Raw genomic sequence first — 22,780 nt, 5'->3', positions numbered from 1 at the left:
CGACTTGGCCAAGGCCCACTTACTCATTCCCAATGCACCAGCACCTACTGTGGGCCAGGTCTCCTTTCATGGGACACACAAGAAATGAGAACAAGGTCATTGCCTGTGAGGTAATCTGTCAGTCAATGAGAACTAGAGGGTGTGCAGATCCACTGGTAACCACCAGCCCCACTGGCCACCCGCCCCAGGTTTCAGTCAGAAGGCCTGGACCCCACCCAGTGTGTCACAAATGCCACAACTGGCCCGAGTGGTCCAAGTGCCCCAAACCTGAGGTTTCATACACCCTACCCTAGCTTTAAACTACCTGCACCTTTAAAAAGAAATCATGGTGCAGCTCTGAGTCTGAATCAAAGTATCCAGCCAGGTCAGATTCTGTGAAGAAGTTAGTGACAGGCAGGACATCTGGATCCCATTCGAGTGACAGCTGAAAAGGGGTTACTCACCTTCACTGTTCTTTGCAAAATTCAGTTTGATTAGAGACCTCCCATCCAGTTTCTGAAAAATAGTTAAAAGGTGAGGGTAGATAGCACAATGGTTATGCAGAGACTCTAATGCTTGAGGCTCCAAAGTCCCAGGTTCAATCCCCCGCACCACATAAGCCAGAGCTGAGCAGTGCTCTTGGGGGGAAAAAGGAGGGGGGGAAAGGCGAGAGAAGTATAATTAGTAACACAAACAAGTGATTAATGTGAAGAAATGCTATAACTATGAAGCTGGGTGAAAAAGAGAGGAAGTCTCTAATTACACAAGTTTCTACAGCTGCAGACAAAAAAGGAGGACTGAATGCTGACAGGGGTGAGGGAGGGCACTATCATGGAAAACCAGTACAGTCCTGAATGAGAGAGCTCTCTGGGCAAAACCAACCTCAGACACAGGGCTGACGTCTTGGATGGAAGCCCAGGCCAAGAATTTGTTTATGAGAAAAAGGAAGAGGGAGAGGCATACAGACAACCACCAGAACATCACGATGGAACCAGCTTGAGGCCTGACGCTTACACATCTGCTGCCCTACCCACTCTATACTATACCATCTCCTGGTTTAGTTTTTGATAAAGATAGAGGCAGAAAGAGAATGGAAGAGACTACAGTATTGAAGCTTCCTTCAATGAGGTGGGAGCTTGACTTGAGTCTGGTCTGGATGCGTGGCAAGAGAGCACGCTAGCCTCAGCCTAACACAAGTGTGTTTTAGACTTCTGTAACTAGTTTAGACATTTTCATGGTAAACACCCAAATGGTAAAATTGGTAAAATTCCAAATGAATGTAGTAGGTGACTGGAGAAGTAACTCAACTGGAAGAGAATCGGGCCACTTGGACCCCTGGCATCTCATGTATGAGAACAGTGTTCTGGCCCTTCTCTCTGTGCCATGTGCAGCTCTCTCGTATATGACTATTTTCATTATTTTTTTTTTTATGAGTGTATTGGGGCTAGGAAGATAATGGCTACAGAAATAACTAGCATGGGAGTGCTCCCAAATTCAATCCCTAGCACCAACCCTAGGCAGAGCTGAGCAGTTAAAGAAAAATAAATATTGGAGGCCAGCAGGTGACGGAGCCCGTAAGCAGATATTTGGCCATGTGCAAGGACCCAGGTTCTAGTGCCAGATCACCACAAAGAAACACCTGTAGGGAGGAAATCTCACAGAAGTGAATTTACGGGAAAGAGAAACAGAGGCAGAAGAAGCAGTATCATAGAAACTCCTATACTATATGGCATTCCCATGGGGTGGCAGGGGCTCAGACCTGGAAGGGGAGGTGTGTACCCTCCTGGGTGAACTACATATCCTCCCAGGACAGCATTCTTTTTATCACTTACACTCCTTACAGCCACCTACCTCTCCATTGCTAGGGTTGGTTCCATACTTCTTAAGCCAAGGAACAATATTCCTGGAGAAGAACACAAAAGGATCATTCTGGGAACCAAGTCATCCAGGCTCCGGTACTATGTGCTATTAATCCAGTGTACCACCACCCGGCCCCCACTTCTTCATTCTTTTAATCTCAGATATAGAGACACATACAGCACTGGGAAAGTATACAGCTCTAATTATGCTCTGCTTTCATAAATGGAAAATACTTGTCTCATGAACACTGCAAAACAGCCACAGGTGTGCCAGGTCAAACACTAGGACTCTCATGTAAAGGGGGAAAGGGGTTGGGAGGTGTCTGTCACATCCTGGACTCATAGCATGGCTGTACCTCACCCGAGTCCCCAAGAGGTCCACCCACCCTGGTCTCTCAAGGCTGCTGGGACAGACCTCAGGTGGCATCAGCAAGGCCTAGTGTGGCACTGCCTGGAATCACAAACCTTCAAGCTGGCCCAGCATCCCCTTCCTGAGTGGATGTCAACAATTTTGCCCAATTTGTTAGGGGAAAAAATCAAGGGAAAACTCACAGCAAGTCAAAGACGACGCCTTCTGGGGTACAGACCGGGTAGACGAAGGGCTGCAGAGAGAGACTGAAAAAGAACAGAATCACTCCTGGGAGTCACCTGAACTGCGACCATGCAGCAGGCTAGTCACGCCACTCCACCTGCTTGCCATGACTGCTCTCCTGCTCCTCCCTCCTTAGGATGGCCTCTGCCAAGTGCAAAGGTGTCCCCTATACCCCCACCTCTATGAATCTCCCAACACAAACCAGTTAGTACAAGGCAAAGGCCCTAGGAGGTGCTCAGGGGGCCTTGGGAGCACAGCAGCCTAGTTCTCTTCACACGCCGAGTCACACAGCACCAATGTGATCAAGCTCAAGTCTCAAGGAGGTACCTGGAGGAGACCTCTGGGAGGCAGGACTGGAACTTTCTCTCCAAACCTCACCATCAGCTATGGCAGGCCACACTCTGAGGATGCCTTGCCTGCTCTTGAACTGAGCTGCCCCCACAGATGAAGAAGATAAAGATAAAAAAGGGACTGGCAGGGAAGATAGCATAATGGCTATCCAAAGAGACTCTCTCATGCCCGAGGCTCCAAAGTTCCAAGTTCCAGGTTCAGTCCCCTGCATCACCATAAGCTGAGCGGTGCTAGGTAAGTAAATAAATAAATAAATAAAGATACAAAAGCTGGAAAAGAGCCAAGAGACTGGCTCACTTAGTGGTGGTATGCCCTGGGACCCTAGTCAGGGAATCCTTGGATTCCCCTGTAGGTACAATGGGCCTAGACCTCTAACAGACCCCTCACTGGTCACTTCCATCAAGACTGTCAACATAAGCCCTTTTGAGAGCCCCTGCAGGACCTGTAGAGCAGCAGTGGTAGGGACTCCCCACTCTTTGAAGGGAGGCTGGGTCAACATACTCTGCCACCTGAGGGAGACTGGTCCTGAGATGAGTGCAGCTAGAATGTGACCATGGACTATGAGCTCAGACTGACTGGGGCTCAGAGGTTACACAGGTTTCTGTGCTAAATATGAATAGACATGGGCCCTGGGTCAGATCAATGTGGTAAACAGTTAACTGAATTTACATATTTTCTTCAAGTTTGGGAGCTACTCTCTGTCCTAATCCAACTTTCCAGTTCTATTCTCAAATCTGACACCATCTTCACAGACAGTATTTTAGTCCACCTCCATGTTAACTATCAAGCTTGGGCAAAAATCATGAGTCCCAAGGAACATACTTAAAATAAGACTTACTAGCTTCTTACCACCCTAGAATCCCTATTCTAGGGTGTGGGGTCAAAGGAACCCTCCTGCACTGCTGGTGGGAATGTAAATTGGTCCAACCTCTGTGGAGAACAGTCTGGAGAACTCTCAGAAGGCTAGAAATGGACCTACCCTTTGACCCTACAATTCCTCTCCTGGGGATATATCCTAAGGAACCCAACACACCCATCCAAAAAGATCTGTGTACACATATGTTCTTGGCAGCACAATTTGTAATAGCCAAAACCTGGAAGCAACCCAGGTGTCCAACAACAGATGAGTGGCTGAGCAAGTTGTGGTATATATACACAATGGAATACTACTCAGATGTAAAAAATGGTGACTTCACCGTTTTCAGCCGATCTTGGATGGACTTTGAAAAATTCATGTTATGTGAAATAAGTCAGAAACTGAAGGATGAATATGGGATGATCTCACTCTTAGGCAGAAGTTGAAAAACAAGATCAGAAACGAAAACACAAGTAGAACCTGAAATGGAATTGGCATATCGCACCAAAGTAAAAGACTCTGGGGTGGGGTGGGTGGGTGGGGAGAATACAGGTCCATGAAGGATGATAAATGACATAGTGGGGGTTGTATTGTTGAATGGGAAACTGGGGAATGCTATGCATGTACAAACTATTGTATTTACTGTTGAATGTAAAACATTAATTCCCCAATAAAGAAATAAATTTTTTTAAAAAATCAATTTATACCCACTCTGTATGAGACCACCTTCCCATAAGGTTAATGAAAAAGGCCCAGTGGGGATGAGGAAAAACCCAGCCACAATAGTCCAGGCCTCACTGCTCATGCTCCCTGAGCACATGCTAAGAGTGGACAAGGCCCTGACTCACACTGTGTGGGAGTGGCCTAGCAGGGAGAAGGGGACAGCCTGCAGTGCAGAGGCATTTCTGCACTGACCCTCCTGTCCCTTTCACCACCCTGTACTATCTAGTTGACCTGCCAGATCACAAGGTAGCTTTGCAGCTCTCATGCTTCATCCTAATTTACAGAACGACAACTGGAGTGGACGTGTGTGTCCATGGCAGTGACCATGGCTTAGGCCGAAAGGGATCAGCAGACAGCCACCTCCCATAATCAAAATGTATCAGTGCCACTTCCCCAACAGACCCCTCTGTTCATAACATGGTAACAGGACAGGGAGAAACATTGAGTGGCTCTAGCACCCTGTGTCACCGTGGAAGAGATAGGGGCTCACCATATCATGACTCCGGACCAGAAGTAAAGCACGAAAGACTTGAGGCACAGAGTCAGAACACTGAATTCAGGCCTCAGTGGCACTACTACACAGATGTAACACCCAAGGAAGGGATTTGACCCTTTTAAGTTTCAGTTCTCTCAACCATGAGAGATTTAACCATAGTCTACTATGGCAAAATGTAAGAATGAGGATGAAAAAACAATGTATTCCAGCGTAAGAATCCCGGTTCAGCCCCAGCTCCCCACCTGCAGGGGAGTCGCTTCACAGGCGGTGAAGCAGGTCTGTAGGTGTCTCTCTTTCTCTCTTCCTCTGTCTTCCCCTCCTCTCTCCATTTCTCTCTGTCCTATCCGACAATGATGACATCAACAACGATAACTACAGCAACAATAAAAAAGGGCAACAAAAGGGAAAATAAATAAAATATTTAAAAAATGCATTTAAACATGACATAATAACAGAGAATGACGGTTAGCTATTGTCACTGTTGAACCGCCTTCTCCCAGTAAAGGGGAGAACTTGAAGAAGGAATGAAGACAGAAGCCACATCTCCAAGGATCAGATTCACTGCCTAATAACTGAGTAATAACTGACTGATCAGTTGGGAAAGATAAATTCTCAAAATGCTTACCTGCAGTGGTCAAAAGGTAAACGTCGAAAATTTGTTTGTGGGATATCTGTTAAAATGAGAATAGGAAATAGCTTATTCTGTTAAAAAAAAAAATTCTTTTGAGTGTGCCTACCCATAATCTACTTACATTTCCAGAAAAACTATCCAAATTGCATAATGTAAAACTGTTGTAGTTTAAAATTTTTCAATACAAACAGGGAGTTGGGCAGTAGCGCAATGGGTTAAGCACAGGTGGCACAAAGCACAAGGACCTGCATAAGTTAGGATCCAGGTTCAAGCCCCACGCTCCCCACCTGCAGGGGAGCCGCTTCACACGTAGTGAAGCAAGTCTGCAGGTATCTTTCTCTCCCTGTCTTCCCCTCCTCTCTCCATTTTCTCTCTGTCCTAACCAACACCGACGACGTCAATAACAATAACAACAACAATAAAAAAAAACAAGGGCAACAAAAGAGAGTAAATATTTTTTAAAAAAACTTTTTTTTTTCCAATAGAAGCAAAACACAGGTATACATATGACCATAAAGGAAAAAGTACAATTTCAGTCACTGTGGTCACATTCTTAACAGCCCTCTGTACTTCTTTGCTTTCCAAAAAGGCTGTAATGATTTCCTCCTGTCAAAATTGTAATGAAAAAAAAAAAATTGTAATGGTGTGGTCCAGGAGGTGGTGCAGTGGATAAGGCACTGGATTCTCAAGCATAAGGTCCCGAGTTCAATCCCTGGCAGCACGTATACCAGAGTGATTCCTGGTTCTTTCTCTCTCTCCTCCTATCTTTTTCATTAGTAAATAAATAAAATCTTCAAAAAGGGAGCAGTATAAGGATCCCAGTTAGAGCCACCGGCTCCCCACCTGCAGGGGGGATGTCGCTTCACAGGCGGTGAAGCAGGTCTGCAGGTGTCTGTATTTCTCTCCCCGTCTTCCCCTCCTCTCTCCATTTCTCTTTGTCCTATCCAACAACGACATCAATAAGAACAACAATAAAACAAGGGCAACAAAAGGGAAAACAAATAAATAAATGAATAAATATTCTTTTAAAAAAAGGGAGTCAGCAACAATTTGTTTGGCTTTGTATGTTAACTCTCTTTTCAGTCACCAGGTTCCAGGTGTCATCAGGATGCCGGCCAGACTTCCCTGGATTGAAGACACCACCAATGTGTCCTGGAGCTCAGCTTCCCCAGAGACCCATCCTACTAGGGAAAGAGAGAGGCAGACTGGGAGTATGGACCGACCAGTCAACGCCCATGTTCAGCGAGGAAGCAATTACAGAAGCCAGACCTTCTACCTTCTGCAACCCTCAATGACCCTGGGTCCATGCTCCCAGAGGGATAGAGAATGGGAAAGCTATCGGGGGAGGGGGTGGGATATGGAGATTGGGCAGTGGGAATTGTGTGGAGTTGTACCCCTCCTACCCTATGGTTTTGTTAATTAATCCTTTCTTTAATAAAAAAAAAAAAAAAAAGGGAGTCAGGCGGTAGCGCAGCAGGTTAAGTGCACATGGTGCACCTGGTTAAGCACACACATTACGGTGCACATTACAGTGCACAAGGACCTGGGTTCAAGCCCCTGGTCCCCACCTGCAGGGGGAAAGCTTAATGAGGGGGAAAGCTTAACGAGTGGTGAAGCAGTTTTGCAGGTGTCTCTGTCTCTCTCATTCTCTTTATCTCCTTCCCTTCTCAATTTCTCTCTGTCTCTATCCAATAATAAATAAATAAAAATAAAAATAAATAAAAATACTAAAAAATATTTTTAAAAAGTTGTAGTTCATTAAACTACTTTGAGAGAGGTAATAAATAAATAAATAAATAAATAAATAAATGGAGCCAAGTGGTAGCACACCTGTTTCTATGTGTTACCATGCACAATGACCTAAGTTCAAGCCTCAGTCCTCACCCTAAGGTGGGAAGCTTCAGGAATGGTGAAGTCAGGCTGCAGGTATCTCTCTTTCTCTTTACTGCCCCCTTCCTTTCCAATTCCTGTTTCTATGCTATAAAGAAATAAATAAAAAAAAAAAAATTTTAGGGAGTTGGGCGGTAGCACAGCGGGTTAAGCGCAGGTGGTGCAAAGTTCAAGAACTATCGTTAAGGATCCTGTTTTGAGCCCCTGGCTCCCCACCTGCAGTGGAGTCGCTTCACAAGTGAAGCAGCATCTCTCTCCCTCTCATCTTCCCCATCTCTCTCCATTTCTCTCTGTGCTATCCAACAACAACAACATCAATGGCAACAACTACAAGGGCAACAAAATGGGAAGAAATGGCCTCCAGGAACAGTGGATTCCTAGTGCTGGCACCAAGTCCCAGCAATAACCCTGGTGGCAAAAAAAACCCAAAAAAGTCCTATCCAACAACAACATCATCAATAACAATAAAACAACAAGGGCAACAAAAGGGAATAAATAAGTATTTAAAAATATATATAATTTTAAAAATCACTACTGAGGGCAGGGGAGAAAGCATAATGGTTAGGCAAACAGATTCTCATGCCTTAGGCTCCCAGGTCCCAGGCTGAATCCCCCACACCACCAAAAACAAAACCTAAGAAGGGCACTAGTAATAACAACAAGAAGAATAGTAGTAATAGTAAATCATTCCCTGAACGACAGAAACAGCATGGGTTTTTTTTTGCCTCCAGGGTTATTGCTGGGGTTTGGTATCAGGACTATAAATCCACTGCTCCTGAAGGCTATTTTTTCCCCTTTTGTTGCCCTTGTTGTTTTATCATTGTTGTGGTAATTATTGTTGCTATTGCTGTTGTTGTTGGATAGGACAGAGAGAAATCAACAGAGGAGGGTAAGACAAACAGGGGGAGAGATAGACACCTGCAGACCTGCTTCACCGTTTGTGAAGCGACACACACACACACACACACACACACACACACACACACACACACACTGCAGGTGGGGAGCCAGGGGCTCAAACTGGGATCCTTACCCTGGTCTTTGCGCTTCGCGCCATGTGCACTTAAGCTATGGCGCTACCGCCCGGTCCCCCAGTATAGTAGTTTACACACCACTTTCCTGCCTAAGATACAAGAGGTTCCAGGTTCAATCCTTGGCAACATCAGAAGCCAGAGCTGATAAAAAAAAGAGCTGGTAAAAATAAATACATAAATATCTAGTAAAAATAAATCACCACAAAAGAAATAAATCACTACCCAAATTAACCATTTTCTCATATGTTTGGTATAGTTCTTCTTTTATGAACTGTGATTTCTCCTCATTTGTCTATTATACTTTTTTTTGTTAACTTTTACAGACTCATACAGTCCAAGTGTTGGCATGAGATCCCAAATTCAATCCCTGGAACTGTGTATGCCAGGGTGTTGCTCTTGCCTCTCTCCTTGTCTCTCATGAAATAAATAAAATTAAACCTTAAGTTAAAAAAGACTTTTACAGACAGGGTCAAGAAGACTTTTAGGGAGCTGGGCAGTGACACAGCAGGTAAAGTGCACATGGTGCAAAGTGCAAGGACCAATATCTCTGATGAACATAGATGCGAAAATATTGAACAAAATTCTAGCCAACCGGATACAGCAGTATATCAAAAAGATTGTTCATCATGACCAAGTGGGGTTTATCCCAGGCATACAAGGTTGGTTTAATATATGTAAAATCAGTCAATGTGATCCACCACATCAACAAAAGCAAGACAAAAAACCACATGGTCATAGCAATAGGTGCAGAGAAAGCCTTTGACAAAATACAACAACCCTTTATGATCAAAACACTACAAAAAATGGGAATAGATTCCTGAAGATAGTGGAGTCTATATATAGCAAACCTACAGCCAACATCATACTCAATGGTCAAAAATTGGAAGCATTTCCACTCAGATCAGGTACTAGACAGGGCTGCCCACTATCATCATTACTATTCAACATAGTGTTGGAAGTTCTTGCCATAGCAATCAGGCAGGAGCAAGGAATTAAAGGCATACAGATTGGAAGAGAAGAAGTCAAACTCTCCTTATTTGCAGATGACATGATAGTATACATGGAAAAACCTAAGGAATCCAGCAAGAAGCTTTTGGAAATCATCAGACAATACAGTAAGGTGTCAGGCTATAAAATTAACATTCAAAAGTCAGTGGCATTCCTCTATGCAAACACTAAGCTAGAAGAAATTGAAATCCAGAAATCAATTCCTTTTACAATAGCAACAAAAACAATAAAATATCTAGGAGTAAACCTAACCAAAGAAGTGAAAGACTTGTATACTGAAAATTATGAGTCACTACTCAAAGAAATTGAAAAAGACACAAAGAAGTGGAAAAATTTTCCATGTTCATGGGTTGAAAGAATTAACATCATCAAAATGAATATATTACCCAGAGACATCTACAAATTTAATGCTATCCCCATCAAGATCCCAAGCACATTTTTTAGGAGAATAGAACAAATGCTACAAATGTTTATCTGGAACCAGAAAAGACCTAGAATTGCCAAAACAATCTTGAGAAAAAAGAACAGAACTGGAGGCATCACACTCCCAGATCTCAAACTGTATTATAGGGCCATTGTCATCAAAATGCTTGGTACTGGAACATGAATAGACACACTGACCAGTGGAATAGAATTGAGAGCCCAGAAGTGAGGTCCCACACCTATGGACATCTAATCTTTAACAAAGGGGCCCAGACTATTAAATGGGGGAAGCAGAGTCTCTTCAACAAATGGTGTTGGAAACAATGGGTTGAAACATGCAGAAGAATGAAACTGAACCACTGTATTTCACCAAATACAAAAGTAAATTCCAAGTGGATCAAGGACTTGGATGTTAGACCACAAACTATCAAATACTTAGAGGAAAATATTGGCAGAACTCTTTTCTGCATAAATTTTAAAGACATTTTCAATGAAATGAATCCAATTACAAAGAAGACTAAGGCAAGTATAATCCTATGGGACTACATCAAATTAAAAAGCTTCTTCACAGCAAAAGAAACCACTACCCAAACCAAGAGACCCCTCACAGAATGGGAGAAGATCTTTACATGCCATACATCAGATAAGAGTTTAATAACCAACATATATAAAGAGCTTGCCAGACTCAACAAGACAACAAATAACCCCATCCAAAAATGGGGCAAGGACTTGGACAGAATAATCACCACAGAAGAGATCCAAAAGGCTGAGAAACACATGAAAAAATGCTCCAAGTGTCTGATTGTCAGAGAAATGCAAATCAAGACAACAATGAGATATCACTTCACTCCTGTGAGAATGTCATTCATCAGAAAAGGTAACAGCAGCAAATGCTGGAGAGGGTGTGGGGTCAAAAGAACCCTCCTACACTGCTGGTGGGAATATCAATTGGTCCAACCTCTGTTGAAAACAGTCTGGAGAACTCTCAGAAGGCTAGAAATGGACCTACCCTATGACCCTGCAATTCCTCTCCTGGGGATATATCCTAAGGAACCCAACACATCCATCCAAAAAGATCTGCGTACACATATGTTCTTGGCAGCACAATTTGTAATAGCCAAAACCTGGAAGCAACCCAGGTGTCCAACAACAGATGAGTGGCTGAGCAAGTTGTGGTATATATACACAATGGAATACTACTCAGATGTAAAAAATGGTGACTTCACCGTTTTCAGCCGATCTTGGATGGACCTTGAAAAAATCATGTTGAGTGAAATAAGTCAGAAACAGAAGGATGAATATGGGATGATCTCACTCTCAGGCCGAAGTTGAAAAACAAGATTAGAAAAGAAAACGCAAGTCGAACCTGAAATGGAATTGGCGTATTACACCAAAGTAAAAGGCTCTGGGGAGAATACAGGTCCTTGAAGGATGATAAATGACATAGTGGGGTTGTATTGTTGAATGGGAAACTGGGGAATGTTATGCATGTACAAACTATTGTATTTACTGTTGAATGTAAAACATTAATTTCCCTATAAATAAATAAATTTAAAAATAAATAAGTAAATAAATAAACTCTCATGCCTGGGGCTCCAAAGTCCCAGATTCAAGCCCCCTACCCCACCAACACCCCCACCCCGGACACAACCATAAGCCAGAACTGAGCAGTGCTGTGACTATAAAATTAAATACAGTTACAATAAAGGTACGATCCCTTAATTACACCACACATACACAAATCACGGGGAACAGAAGAGACTTTCGTGTATTACCTGGTTTCTTGCCACCATAGAAGTGAGTATATTCAGCACAGGTAATGTACCTGAGAAGAGAGGAAAAAATCTTGCAAAAAGAACAGAGTATCTGGAAGTAGTGACTAGTTCATGAAAGAGTCATTTTGCTCATTCAGCATATGTTAGTGTCAGGTACGTAACGATAAACATGAGAGCACAGGGATTCACAAGCTAGTAGGCAAATATGCAGTGCTGCGTTGTTCTAAAAGGAAAACACTGAAGTTAACAAAAAGCATTATAATGAGCTATTTGAAGACGTGGGTGAAAACTTTCTAGAAGAAGGGTAACACAAACAGATCATGTATAAAAAGTAATTCAGGGGGAGTCCGGGCGGTAGCACAGCGGGTGAACCGCACATGGCGCGAAGCGCAAGGACCCCAGTTCAAGGCCCCGGCTCCCCACCTGCAGGGGAGTCGCTTCACAGGCGGTGAAGCAGGTCTGCAGGTGTCTATCTTTCTCTCCCCCTCTCTGTCTTCCCTTCCTCTCTCCATTTCTCTCTGTCCTATCAAGCAATGACAACATCAATAGCAACAACAGTAACTACAACAACAATAAAAACCAAGGCAATAAAAAGAAAATAAATAAATAAATATTTTTTTAAAAAAAGTAATTCAGGGAGTGGGGTAGATAGCATGATGGTTACACAGAGACTCTCATGCCTCTCAGGCTCCAAAGTCTCAGGTTCAATCCCCTGCACCACCATAAGCCAGAGCTGAGCAGTGCTCTGGTAAAAAAAAAAAAAAAAAAGTTGCCATAAACTCATAAACTGTCCGTATGGAGGGGCTGATCATTAATGGACAACATGAAAACAAATCAGTTCCTGAAAGAGTTAGCAAGGCTCATTGCTGGGCAAAGTGACAGCTGGTGAAAGTGTCACCTAGGCCAACTCCTAGACTTCTTATCCTACCTGACAGGCCTCAAAAAAAGAAGGTGGGTTTGGGGAAAAGATGTTAAGATGTATATTGGGTGGTCTGGGAGGTGGCTGGCTCAGTGGATAAAGCATTGGACTCTCAAGCATGAGGTCCTGAGTTCAATCCCCGGCAGCAAATGTGCCAGTGATGTCTGGTTCTTTCTCTCTCTCCTCCTATCTTTCTCCTAAATAAAACATTAAAAAAAAAAAAAAAAAGATGGGAGTCAGGCGGTAGCACAGTGGCTTAAGCGCAGGCGGCACAAGGCACAAGGACAGCGTAAGGTTCCTGGTTCAAGCCCCTGGCTTCCCACCTGCAGGGGAGTCGCTTCACAGGTGGTGAAGCAGGTCTGCAGGTGTCTATCTTTCTCTCCCCCTCTGTCTTCCCCTCCTCTCTCCATTTCTCTCTGTCCTAGCCAACAACAATGACATCAATAACAACAACAATAACCACAACAATAAAAAACAAAGGGAATAAATAAATAAATATTTTTTTAAAAAGATGTGTATCGGACCTTCAAGTGGAAATGTCAAGTAAGCTACTGCTACTGACCTACTGCAAGACTGGAGAAATCACCACAGGAGAATGTAAACTAAAAAAAAAAAAAAGTAGAGAGTGGGGGTAGATAGCATAATGGTTATGCAAAGAGACTGATGCAGGAGGCTCCAAAGTTCCAGGTTCAATCCGCCGCACCACCCTACGCCAGTGCTGATCAGTGCTCTGGTAACAAATAAATAAAATTAATCCAAAAATAAATTTTTTAAAAAAAAATCTGGAGTATGTCCACCTATTTGGGAGAGGATCCAGCAATGACTTATGAAGTCAGTGAGTTAGACTGACAGACAAGCAAGCAAGCTGAGCCCATACCAGCACCTGAAGGAGATAAGTGTCCAACTCTCACGTGCTGTTGGGAAGCCCAACAAAATTATGAGAATGGGTCCCTATGTGCCCAGGCGGTGGTGTAGGGCTCATGCGTCGGATGCGGAGGCATCCCACGTAACAAAGTGATGCTCTGGCTGTCTCCTTCTCTCCCTGTGTAATAAACAAGATTAACTTTAAAAAAGAAAAAGAGGGGACCGGGCGGTAGAGCAGCGGGTTAAGCGCACATGACTCCAAGCGCAACGACTGGCGTAAGGATCCCAGTTCCAGACCCCGGCTCCCCACCTGCAGGGGAGTCGCTTCCCAGGCGGTGAAGCAGGTCTGCAGGTGTCTAGCTTTCTCTCCCCCTCTCTGTCTTCCCCTCCTCTCTCCATTTCTCTCTGTCCTATCCAACAACAATAATAACTACAACAATAAAACCGCAAGGGCAACAAAAGGGAAAATAAATAAATATATAAAATTAAGGAAAAAACGAGAACAACATGGGCAACAAAATTGGGGAAAATGGCTTCCAGGAGCAGTGGATTCGTAGTGCAGGCACCGAGTCCCAACGATAACCCTGGAGGCAAAAAAAGAGAGAGAGAGAGAAAAGAGGGGGGCAGGTGGCGGCGCACCTGGTTAAGCGAGCGGACACGTTACAGAGCCCAAGGACGCAGGTTCAAGTCCCTGGCTCCCGTAGCAGGGGACGCTTCACGGGTGGTGAAGCAGGGCTACAGGTGTCTCTCTTGTTTCTCTCCCGTTTCCCCCCTCCATCTCAATTTCTCCATCCAAAAAAAATTTTTTTAATGTAAAGAAAGGGGCTAAAGAGGAGTGGGCGTAGAGAGGAGACAGGACGACCTGGGCAAAAGCGAAGGGGTGCTGGGCGCTCAGGTGACGCGGTTAACGCCCGGGGCGGGGCCGCGGCTTTAGAAGGGAAACCACATTGGAGGGGGGCCCGGGGTCGAGGCGCGGAGTCCACAGCACGCGGGGCTGAGAAGGGCAGGGCCCTGCTCAACTTACATCTTGTCCTTCTGGTGCTGTCGCTTCCCCATGGCGGCGGTGGCTGGGAACCCGGTAGAGGCCAAAAAGCCACAGAACACTAACAACCCCGCGCCTCCGCGGAGCTGCCCCGCAACCACTTCCGGGATCTCGCAGGTCCGCCCCGGAAGCAGATGTTGTGGCTGCGCAAACTCAGGAGGTGCATTCTAACCCCTATTGAGGGCCCTTCCTGACAGAGCATGCGCAGTCGATTTTTGCCGCAAAGGGGTTAAGTTGTACCTGTCAGTTCTCCCGTTTTCCAGATTCCTCTCCTTTCCTGAACTTCATTGCCAACCACCTCTCTTGGCTCAATGCCAAGCCTGCTCAAACCTGCCTTATGTTACCAGGTCTTTTTAACAGCCCCGTGTGGGGGCCAGCTAGTGGTGGACCTGGTTGAACACACATGCTACATGGAAGGTACATGTACTGCTGGGAATTGAACTGGAACCTCAGGTATGCAAGTCCAATACTCTGCCAGTTGAACCATCTCCTCAGTTCCTTTTTTTTTCCCTATAGAGACAAAGAGGCAGAGAGAGAAACAGACAGAGACAAACAGCACAGCACTGAAGTTTCCTTCAGTGATAGAGTTGAGCTCCAACCTAGGGTGCCTGGATAGCAAAGGAGCACACCACCAAGTTAACTATTTTGTCACCCTCCCTCTGGTTTCTTCTGAAAGGCCTTTCCTTCACCAGATTATTGTCTCTGTGCCCAACCTAAGCCCTTTATCAGTATGCTCAAGCACAGGGCAATCTTTTTTTTTTTTAATTTTATTTATTTTCCCTTTTGTTGCCCTTGTCTTTTTATTGTTGCTATAGTTATTATTGTTGTTATTGCTCTTGTTTTTGGACAGGACAGAGAGATATGGAGAGAGGAGGGGAAGACAGGGGGAGAGAAAGACAGACACCTGCAGACCTGCTTCACCGCCTGTGAAGCGACTCCCCTGCAGGTGGGGAGCCGGGGGCTCAAACCAGGATCATTACACCAGTCCTTGTGCTTTGCGCCGCTTGCGCTTAACCCGCTGCGCTATTGCCCGACTCCCGCACAGGGCAATCTTTACCTGCGCATTAAATGCCTTGTGCAGGCCAGTAAGATAGTTCACCTGGGAGGGCACCTACTTTGCCATGAAAGTGACCCAAGTTCATGCCGAGTCTCTACTACACTGGCGGAAGCTTCAGTGTTGTGGCAGCTTTTTCTCTCTCCCTCTGTTTCTGTCCACCTGAAAAAGCTGGTGAAGCCCCAATGACAATTAAGTAAATATTGTGTGTACCCTTTAACTCCCAACTGTAAATTTTCAGTACTCCAGACTCCTGACTTCTACTTGAGTACCCACTGATCTCAAATTTAACATGGTCTGGTCAACGCAGAGTACTCTATCCCTCTCTATCCCATCCTCTGCTGTATTGCACAGTACCACTACCCACATTCACACACCACCAATGGTCTTTTTCACACCATGGCTGGACTCCTCAGTTTCTCTAGGTGAGTGTTCTGTGACCACCTAGACTAAACATCCACATCTTAGCTTCCAAAGAGCTTATAACTTGTAGCCCTGTATGAACTCATGTACTGGACGGACACACACACACACACACACACACACACACACACACACACACACACACGGTGGGATGTAAGTGCCTTAAGGTCAAGGACCCACCTGTCCCAAGCAAGGTGCCAGCATACAAAGGAGCTCAGTGAGTATCTGTCAATATCCCACAATCAAGGGTATAGTGAGGTCTCATGTCTCACATGAAGGCTCGATTCTAAGGTGAACATGTGAAGTGATGTAGAGGTCACGTGTTGTTGGCATCCTTATGGAGGTATTAAGTTAGGAACTGATACACTGGCTCATTCTCCTCCAGAGAAGCAGGGAAGACTTTTTTTTTTTTTTGAGAGAGAGAACTTGAGAGGGGAGGAAAAGACAGAAGAGAAGAGAAAGAAAAAGACAGAGACACCTGTTGCCCTGCTTCACTTGTTAAGCTTCCCTCCTGCATCTGAAGAGTAGGGACTTGAATCCGGGACCTTGCACACTACACTATGTGCTCTACAAACTGTGCCACCACCCAGCCCAAGGAAAGCAGTATCTCTAAACTTGTGTGCCAAGACCATGTTTGTGTTCGCAGGCCAGCTGTGAGGAAAAATGCCAGATTTGCACCTGAGTGCAGCCAGCTGAGGCTCTATAAAGCCACTGACACTGAGAGCAAGGGCAACACACTTTCATCTATTTCTCTCGCAAAACATACATGCTGGATATTCCCGTGCAGGAAGGCAAGGGAGGAACTTCCCAGGAATGTGGCCCTGGCCACTACTGAATGCAGGCTTAGAACTGCAAGAACCTGACAACCCTTTGGGGCTGAAGAGAACCCATGGGAATGCACAGAGTCCAGCACAAGAAAAGCACCTCCATGGAAACTTTATTCACTTCTCAAGCTGTGGTCTGTAGTGCAGAAGTTATGGGTTCTTCTCGTTGTGCACAGATTTTGCGCTGTCAAGGTCATTCTCTGAGTCATCTTTGGATCTGGATACAGGCTGGAACTTGAACAGGACAGGAGGGGTGAAGATGGAGGCCTTCACAGGAGGGGATGGCATCTCCTCAGTGTTGGAGGAGCCACTACAGGCTGAGGTCCTATGCAGAAGACAGCCAAGAGATTTCCATGAGGTGGGTCACCACATACAGGGCCCTCAGAGGTATGTGTGGCAGACCCCCAAATATCTGTTAACTCCTCTCTACTTCCAGAAAGTAACCACATGAGTCTCCATTAAAAGCTGTCAATCAGGGGTAGCTGTAGCACAGTGGGTTAAGCGCACACAGTGTGAAACTCCAGGACCAGTGTAAGGATCCCGGTTTGAGTGCCCGGCTCCCCACCTGCAGGGGGTTCACTTCACAAGCAGTGAAGCAGGTCTGCAGGTGTCTGTCTATCTTTCTCTTCCCATCTCTGTCTTCCCCTCTATTTCTCCATTTCTTTCTGTCCTATCCGGCAACAACAACATCAATAGCAATAATAATAATAACCACAACGATGATAAAAACAACAAGGGCAACTGAAAAGGAAAATAAATTAATAAATAAAACATTTTTAAAATCCTGTCAATTCTAGCAATTCTAGCAATGTTTGTGATTCTGAAAGTGCAGAGGGGCTGACCGGTGGTGCACCCAGCTGAGCACAAGCATTACTATGTTCAAGGACCTGAGTTCAAGCCCCCCTGTCCCAATCTGCAGGGGAAGCTTCACACAGAAAAGCAGATGCACAGGTGTCTCTCTCTCCTTTCCCCTCTTTTTCCCTTTCCCTCTCAGTTGTCTCTGCCATATCAAATAAAAGAAAAAGAAAGAAGGGGCCAGCGGTAGCACAGTGGGTTTAGCGCACGTGGTGCAAAATGCAAGGATCTGCATAGGGATCCCGGTTTGAGCCCCGGCTCCCCACCAGGTGGGGTGTTGCTTCACAGGCGGTGAAATAGATCTGCAGGTATCTATCTTTCTCTACCTCTCTGTCTCCCCCTCTCGATTTCTCTCTGTCCTATCCAAAAACAAGGACAACAATATACAACAAAGGTAACAAAAGGAAAAAATGGCCTCCAGGAGCAGTGGATTTGTGGTGCAGGCACTGAGCCCCAGCAATAACCCTGGAGGCAAAAAAAAAGAGAGAGAACGAAAAAGGGAGAAAGAGAGGCGCAAGCTCCACAAATAGTGAAGCAGTGTTGCAGGTTTCTATCTCTCTATCTCCCCCTTCCCTCTTGATTTTTCTGTCTCTATCCAAAATAAAATAAAATAATGGAGTATATTACCACCCAGTCCCATCCCCCATGTGTCTTTCCCTCTATTTCCTCCCTATCCCCTCTCAATTCCTTTTTTTTTTTTTTTTTAACCAGAGCACTGTTCAGCTCTGGCTTATGGTGGTGAAGGGGATTGAACCTGGGACTTTGGAGCTTCAAGCATGTTAGTCGCTTTGGATAGCTATTATGCTATCTACTGTCTGCCCACCTCACAATTCCTCTCTCCTATCAAATAAAATTTTAAAAATAGAGGGGGGAGAGTGCCCCCTGAGTTAATATAATGGTTATGCAAAAAGACTCTCATATCTAAAGCTATGAGGTCCCAGGTTTAATCCCCCACGCCACCATTAGCCACAGCTGTGCTCTGGTGGGGGAAAAAAAAAAAAAAGGAAAAAATGGCTACCAGGAATAGTGGATTCACTGTACATGCCCTGAGCCCCAGCAATAACCTTAGTGTCAATAAAAAATAAAAATAACAAAGATCTGATTTCATATGAGATAGTGAAAGCTTCACATGAGAGAAGGAGAGAGAAGCCAGAGCTCCACCACTCTGTCATGTGTGGCCCTGAGGTTTAAACCAGGAGCCTCATGCATGCAAGTCTTTCCCTACAAGCAGAGCTATTTCCCTGGCTTCACCCCAGGATTACTTTAGGGACCATTCTGGCTATGGAACGGACAGCACTGCCACAATATTCAGAAATAGCAGCACGGTGTAATCAAAGGAAGCTTAGAAGCACACTTACCAGGGGAAGCCAGGGCAATGGAGTGTGTGTGTACTATTTTCAGACAGGTATGAAAAATGGAAGCCTCCGGGATTGAGGACCAAGGGAGTCAGATCAACCATGTGACTTCAAGAGAAGCAGAGAAGGGAATGTCAGTTCCAGGCCTTTCCTGTCCTCAGCAGGCATCCCTGACATGGGCATAGAGACACCACACACACACACACACACACACACACACACACACACACACACACACACACACACACACTCCAGCCCCACACATAGGATAAACTCTCCCAATTCAATGAGATTACTCAGTCAGGGGAGGATTAACTAGGAGGTGGGGGAGGGAAAGTTTCTAAGCCTAGCACATCCCAGCAAACGCTTCTTTTTCATTTGCCTGGAGCCCAAAATAAGTTTCTTCCACCTCTTTGGGTTTGATGACAAGCCAGTCCAGTTTAATTTGACATCAGACCTTGAAACGTCCAAATTCTCTATCTGCAGGAAACAAAGGAAATCTCCAGATAAGTTTGGAGCCTGGCAATGAAGAAAAACACCTTATACAAAGTCAGTAAGAACCACAGGGCTCCCGTTCCTTCAGCAAACACACCAATCTCTGCCTACAAGTCTACTGAGCTTGGTATGAGGCATACAGGGAGCAAGATCGGAATTGAGCAGGTTCGAGCCCCCGGTCCCCACCTGCAGGGGGAAAGCTTCACAAGTGGTGAAGCAATGTGGCAAGCATCTGTCTCAGTCCCTATCACCCTCTTCCCTCTCGATTTCTGGCTATCTTTACCCTATAAGTAAATATTTTTAAAAAATAGGAACTTGAGGGTTCACTGGTGCAACAGCCTGAAGTAAGAATGCAGAGTAAGTGGGGCTCAGGAGGAATAAAATGTTCTGCAGGGGAGTTGCTTCACAAGCGGTGAAGCAGGTCTGCAGGTGTCTATCTTTCTCTCTCCCTCTCTGTCTTCCCCTCCTCTCTCCATTTCTCTCTATCCTACCCGGCAACAACATCAATAACAACTATAATAATAACCACAACGATGATAAAAAACAAGGGCAACAAAAAGGAAAATAAATAAACAAAAACCATTAATATATATGTTTTTTAAAAAAATTAAATAGGGAGTTAGGCGGTAGCAAAGCAGGTTAAGCGCAGGTGGTACAAAGTGCAAGGACTAGTGTAAGGATCCCGGTTCGAGCTCCCGGCTCCCCACCTGCAGGGAAGTCGCTTCACAGGCAGTGAAGCAGGTTTGCAAGTGTCTTTCTCTCCCCCTCTCTGTCTTCTCCTCCTTTCTCCATTTCTCTGTCCTGTCCAACAACGACAAGAGTAATAACTACAACAACAAAACAACAAGGGCAACAAAAGGGAATGAATTTTTTTTTAAATTAAATAAAATATTTTAAATTAGTAAATATGAAAGCTAAGTTCTTAATCACTGCTGCAGGCTCAGGAGAAAGAGCCACAGTTGTTCTGAGCAGGAGGGCAGAGACTGCCCACCCAGACTTCCTGAGGTGGGAAACACTCACTGACCGACTTGCTGGGCAGCGGAGGGAAGGGGCCAAAGACCCTAGGCATAGTGTAGACAGGAGGTGATGGGGTCAGCACAGAGGCCATGGTGGCAGTAGGTGGTGACAGAGGTGGCGATGGCAGGAGAGCTGATGGAAGGCATGGAGAGGTGGACTGGTCCCTCAAAAGGATGAGCTCTTGTTTCTTGGGCTTTGGTGTTTTTTTCTTCTTGGAGTCTGCAACACAAGGTGCCAGTGAGCACCCACACTGTGCTTGTCACAAGGCAGAATGGGGCCTGGCAGTGTCACAGGGTCTTCATAAGGTCCCTTCAACAATGAGGTGAGGCAGTCGCCTCCCTCCCCAAGGATACCGTATAGTAATATCTATAGAAATTCTTATTTTTCTTCTTTTTTTGCCTCCAGGGTTATTGCTGGGGCTTGGTGCCTACACTATGAATCCACTGCTCCTGAAGGCTTACTTTTCCCCTTTTGTTGCCCTTGTTGTTTATCATTGTTGTTGGACAGGACAGAGAGAAATCTAGAGAGGAGAAGGCAGAGAAGAGAAGAGACCTGCAGACCTGCTTCACTGCTTCTGAAGCGACTCCCCTGCAGATGGGGGGCCGGAGGCTCAAACCCAGATCCTTCTACCTGTCCTTCTTTTTAGCCAGGGCCTTGCAGATACACGATTTCACTGCTCACAGGCTGTTTTTCATTCAGGGAGAGATGGGGAGACGCCAAGCATCAGACCTTCCCCAATACCACAGTACTCCGCTTCCAGGAACTGCCAAGGTTTACACCAGGAATGGGAACTTGACAGAGCATGTGCCCCACCCAGTGAGCAGCTGGCTTCCAGAGCAACTACTGGCAGGTACCAAAATCCACCATGTCTGTCCCTCCCTCCCTCCCTTATTCCCTGCCTTTCTTGCTCTCTCTGCCAGGGCTTCATGCCTGTATGGTTCCAGCACTCCCAGTGGACTCTCCCCCCCCCAAAGAGAGAAACACCACAGTACCATTCCACTGCTTGTGAAATTTCCCCAATGCATGGTGCTCCCTGAGTAGCTCAGGGTTCAAACCCAGGTGCTAGCACACAATGAAGTGGTTCTGCAAAGCCTCATGCCTGAGGCTCCAAAGTCCTAGGTTCAATCCCCGCACCACCATAAGCCAGAGCTGAAAAGTGCTCTGGTATTAATAAATTTAAAAAAGGGAGGGGTTTAAGTGCGCACACTATAGTACACAAGAACGCAGGTTCAAGCCCTCACCCCGGAGGCTCCCTCAGGCCGGGGGCACCTCACCCTGGGAGTAGAGGTGCACACGGTAGATGCTCCTCTTGAGCCGCTCCAGGCGCTGGTGCATCTCCCGCGCGCCCATGCTGTTGCAATAGTTCAGTTCCCCCTGGACCGCACTGAAGAACTTCGCCTGCATGATGTTGGGAGCGGCCGGACAGAGGGACGAGGGACGTCACGTAGGTGAGGCCAAGGCGCCTGCCCGCTCAGCAAGCCCAAAGCAGGGCGGCCTGGGGCCTGAAATCCCAACCACCTGCCCGACCGCCCCCCTCATCCCGTCCGTCCCCCCCCCCGCCCCGTCCGTCCATCTGTCTGCCCCCAGCCCCCGGAGCCGCACCCAGAGGAAGGACAGGAGCCCGCGCCGCTCGCACTCGGCCTGCTTGCCCTGGCGCACCACCTTCTCAGCCAGCGCTGGGTTGCGGTCGATGCTGCGGAACAGGCGGCGCAGCGAGCGGCCCGTGTAGGTGGCCGCCTGCCGCTCGAAGGCCTCCCTGGAGATGAGCCGGCAGAAGGTCACTCGCTGCGGGAACTCGCTGTCGAACTCGTCCAGCACCTCCATCCCCGACGGCCGCGCGGGCCTGAGCTCCCACGCCGGGACACGGCCCACCCTCACCCCCCACGCCGGGTGAGCGGCCGACGCCGAGGGAGTCGCGGCCTGGGTCACCGTGTGCGGCAGGGATCCCGAAAACACATCCGATGGCGCCCCAAAGCGGCCCTGCCACCACAGGCTCCGGCTGTGACTGCCTGCGCGCCCCTGCCACGCCCTCCGATCTCCCCCAGAGATCGCAGTGCAAGGCTAGTTCCCGCGAGACTGCCTCACGTGACAATGCCCGTGCCCTGGGCATGCGCACTGCCGCTTTCGACAGGCAAACACGTGCGCGGGGCCGAAGTCCACCTCGTTGAGGCTGGTAAGGTTAGGGCATGAAGTCAGCCATCTGTTTTTTACTTTTAAGTTTTATTTATTCATTTACAATAAGTAGACAAAGAGAAATTGAGAGGGGAAGGAGAGACACCGGCAGCCACTCCTGAGTCTGCCCCCTGCAGGTGGGG

At 46.4% G+C, this 22,780-nt stretch overlaps 2 protein-coding genes across 3 annotated transcripts in view; both read right to left on the bottom strand.

Annotated features, from left to right (window-relative positions):
- Positions 1-14,553, bottom strand: part of PPIL2 (peptidylprolyl isomerase like 2) — a 31,614-nt gene extending 17,061 nt beyond the window's left edge. For both annotated transcript variants that reach the window (XM_060194589.1, XM_016194014.2), the window contains exons 1-6: positions 14,425-14,553; positions 11,618-11,667; positions 5,482-5,527; positions 2,391-2,453; positions 1,831-1,882; positions 444-495 (exon numbers count right to left, since the gene is read on the bottom strand). In XM_060194589.1, the coding sequence (XP_060050572.1) occupies positions 444-495; positions 1,831-1,882; positions 2,391-2,453; positions 5,482-5,527; positions 11,618-11,667; positions 14,425-14,456 (295 nt within the window). In that variant the 5' untranslated portion in view covers positions 14,457-14,553. The remainder of the gene's footprint in view (positions 1-443; positions 496-1,830; positions 1,883-2,390; positions 2,454-5,481; positions 5,528-11,617; positions 11,668-14,424) is intronic.
- Positions 14,554-16,839: 2,286 nt separating this feature from the next.
- On the bottom strand, positions 16,840-22,468 carry LOC103125641 (uncharacterized). The gene is made up of 6 exons (XM_007536453.2): positions 22,068-22,468; positions 21,740-21,863; positions 20,473-20,684; positions 19,363-19,433; positions 18,957-19,061; positions 16,840-17,068 (listed from the first exon to the last, which is right to left on the bottom strand). Exons 1-6 carry the CDS (start codon positions 22,287-22,289, stop codon positions 16,894-16,896), a joined length of 909 nt encoding a protein of 302 aa, XP_007536515.1. The 5' UTR covers positions 22,290-22,468; the 3' UTR covers positions 16,840-16,893.
- Positions 22,469-22,780: the final 312 nt, after the last annotated feature.

The sequence above is a fragment of the Erinaceus europaeus genome, chromosome 1 (assembly GCF_950295315.1).
Source record: "Erinaceus europaeus chromosome 1, mEriEur2.1, whole genome shotgun sequence".
NCBI lineage: Eukaryota > Metazoa > Chordata > Mammalia > Eulipotyphla > Erinaceidae > Erinaceus > Erinaceus europaeus.
Note: the sequence above shows the minus strand (reverse complement) of the source record. Positions and strands in the feature narration are given on the sequence as shown.

Coding starts and splice junctions, on each gene's coding strand:
- LOC103125641 (XM_007536453.2), bottom strand. CDS start 22,289: ATGGAGGTGCTGGACGAGTTCGACAGCGAGTTCCCGCAGCGAGTGACC. Junction 20,685..21,739: donor TGTGCACCTCTACTCCCAGG/GTGAGGTGCCCC, acceptor CTTGTGTTGCAG/ACTCCAAGAAGAAAAAAACA. Junction 17,069..18,956: donor CATTGCCCTGGCTTCCCCTG/GTAAGTGTGCTT, acceptor TCTTCTGCATAG/GACCTCAGCCTGTAGTGGCT.